At 43.6% G+C, this 3055-nt stretch overlaps 1 protein-coding gene across 1 annotated transcript; it reads right to left on the bottom strand.

Annotated features, from left to right (window-relative positions):
• Positions 1–586: 586 nt before the first annotated feature.
• Positions 587–2450, bottom strand: LOC110284801 (glycerol kinase-like). Its single transcript, XM_021150710.2, has one exon. It carries the CDS (start codon positions 2409–2411, stop codon positions 762–764), a length of 1650 nt encoding a protein of 549 aa, XP_021006369.1. The 5' UTR covers positions 2412–2450; the 3' UTR covers positions 587–761.
• Positions 2451–3055: the final 605 nt, after the last annotated feature.

Here is a 3055-nt window from a genome sequence, read left to right as displayed (position 1 = left end):
ACAATCAGAAACCATAGTGACATATCTTCCAGCTAAAATTTGGTCAAATAAAATATGAAAAGATCCTAATGGCAAAATAAAGAGTAACATTGAGAAGTGGGAATTAGTTCACTTGAAAATGCAAAACTTCAGAGGGTGATTTACAAGGCACATTTAAAATGTTTACTAAAAGTAAAAAGTAAATATAAGTGAACTAAATAATATGTTAGTGAAAGAAGGAAAACACACATCTCAGGAAAGGAGAAGACTCAAAGTTTAGCATTAGAAGCTCAGTAGGTCATAAAAGCTCAATAGAATATTTGATCATATATGGTCTCATAGAAATTGCCTTTTGAGGTTCTGTTATAAGCAAAAAGTTAATCGTTGTAGAATGGGAGTAAGACCCATCCTTAGGCATGTGTTATGCAGAGGTACAAGCCCTGACCCACCAGTATCCCAGTTTCATCAAAGATCACAAGGAACAAAATAAAAATAAGAAATGGGTGGGGGTCTTAGTTCCCTGGAGGGATTCTGCCCCACACTTGGTCACCACCAGTGAAAATGGTCAATATTTAAAGAAAGAAGAAAAAGAAACCGATATTGCTGCTGTTTTTTTCTTTATTTCACATCTCAGGTCTTCTTGGAGATACATGCAACAAGGGGCACATAAACAAATCCAGAGTCCAAATAGTGGTATTACATTGAAACAACTGCTGGATTCTTTCATTAGGTAAAGAGCTCTCCTTGGGGAATCCACAAGGAGGCATGATTTATGGGATACCTTACATGTACCTTGCTCCAATTAATATCACCATACTACTCACTACATAAAAGCCCAGCGTCAGGCTGCTGAAAATACTAGGGTCGCGACCATCAGGAGACTGAGTCAAAACCCAACCCATTGACTTCACCACAGCTTTCTTCCATGTGGCGTAACGACCTTCACTTTCCTCGGCATTGATCTGGGGTTCAAACTTCTCCATCTGGACACTTGACAAATCCTTAGGATCCAGACTCCACACGCTAACTCCTTCTGCCGCTCCCGCTGCCATGGCGACTCCCAGTGCAGTTGTTTCTGGCATGAAAGGTTTCATCACCGGGATACACAGAATGTCCGCCTGCAGTTGCATGAGAACTCTGTTTGCGGTCATTCCTCCATCTACCTGCAAATGCTTCAGCGGGATTCCACAATCACTGTTCATGGCATCCAAAATCTCCCGCGTTTGGAAGCAAACAGCTTCTAACGCAGCAAAGGCAATATGGAACTTATTGGTGAACTGGGTGAGCCCGCAGATGATCCCTCTTGCACTTGGGTCCCAATATGGAGCGTATAAGCCTGAAAAGGCTGGGACGAAGTAACAGCCATAAGAAGTCCCTGCTACTTCAGCAAGTTTTTCAATTTCCGATGAAGACTGAATAATTTGAAGATTGTTTTTTATCCAGCTAACAACAGCACCGGCTATGGCTACGGAACCTTCCAGGGCATAATAGACAGGTTCCTGTCTGCCAAGCTGATAAGCCACTGTGGTCAGAAGACCATGTTCAGAGTTTACACACTTCTGGCCTGTGTTACATAGTAAGAAACAGCCTGTTCCATATGTGCTTTTAGCTTGTCCGTCCTGAAGACACAGTTGTCCCACCAAAGCAGCAGACTGGTCTCCCAGACATCCAGATATTGGCACACCTTCCAACAGGCCACTTTTCATTAGGCCATAGATCTCAGAAGAACTCCGGATTCGGGGAAGGATGGTCATTGGAATTCCAAAAAACTCGCAGAGCTCTTCATCCCATTGCAAAGAGTGAATGTTGAAAAGCATGGTCCTGCTGGCATTACTTACATCTGTACAGTGGACACCTCCGTTGATACCTCCAGTCATACACCAGATAAGCCACGAATCAACCGTCCCAAAAATAGCTCTGCCATCTTCAATAGCCTTTTGCACTTTTCTCACATTTTCAATGAGCCAGTGAAGTTTCACAGCACTAAAATAAGTGCTGATTGGAAGGCCCGTCTTGTTCTTGACAAAGTTATTGCTTACTGAAATACTTTTGCTGAGATTCTCCACAGTAGACTGGGTCCTTAGGTCAAGCCACACCACAGCATTGTAGAGAGGTTCTCCAGTGAACTTGTCCCAGACTATCGTAGTTTCCCGCTGGTTGGTGACACCGATAGCTTTTATGTTGGAAATATCAATGCTCTGCTGTCCGAGTTTCTCACATGTTTTCTCTATACACTCGTACACAGACTGCAGGATTGCCTTTGGGTCTTGCTCTACCCATCCTTCTTTTGGGAACTCCTGGGCTATTTCCACTTGATGATGACAAAGTAATTCAGCTGTTTGGGGATTGAAAACCAAAAAACGTGTTGAGCTGGTACCTTGGTCCACTGCCCCTACCAACGGCCCCAAAACCGCTTTCGGAGCGTCTGCCATGAATCCAGCTTTGGTGGCGGGTTATCGCGTCTGGTTTCCTTGGTGATGACAGTGGGAGGAGGAGGAGCAGGCACGAGACCATAGGTGATTGGCTGAACCTGGAAATACGTCATCACCCGTAGTCTCTCCTGCTCTCCAGATGCTTAAGTCCAACCTTGGATATAAAGCAGACATCTTAAACTTCATTTGTCCAAAAGTTAACCTGGGTCATTCCCTCGGCAGTCCTGCGTTCTTTGCTCTGTAAACTTTCTTTTAATTTGCTAAGTTGCTCTCCAACATCCTAGCGCATTATGTCTATTCTCTTAAGACCTGCACACAGCCCACCAGTAAATCTAGCCAATTCTCTGTCTCAATGACTATTGCTTGCCCAATTTACTGCTATCATCTTAGTACAAGTTAGCAGCACCTTTCTCTTCAATGACCTATCACGGTGTCCTCCTGGCCAATGATCCTCCAGTCATCTGTTCTAAATCTGTCTGTATTCAAACTTAGGTTGGCAAGATTTCCTGAAAATGAAAATATGCTCATGTAGCTCTTTGGTCAAATACTTCTCATTCTTCCCTGTATATTGATAGGAAAAGTGAATGCTTTTTTGATGGCCTGAAGCGCTCTAACTAGTCTTCTGCTTCCTTTCCTTCTACACT

Source organism: Mus caroli, unplaced genomic scaffold, assembly GCF_978045245.1.
Source record: "Mus caroli unplaced genomic scaffold, Mus_caroli_1 scaffold_19, whole genome shotgun sequence".
In the NCBI taxonomy this organism is placed as follows: domain Eukaryota; kingdom Metazoa; phylum Chordata; class Mammalia; order Rodentia; family Muridae; genus Mus; species Mus caroli.
The sequence above is the reverse complement of the archived record's forward strand: the minus strand, read 5'-3'. Positions and strand labels throughout refer to the sequence as shown.

Bases quoted from the DNA above. Each gene is read 5' to 3' on its own strand.
- LOC110284801 (XM_021150710.2), bottom strand. From the start codon at position 2,411: ATGGCAGACGCTCCGAAAGCGGTTTTGGGGCCGTTGGTAGGGGCAGTG.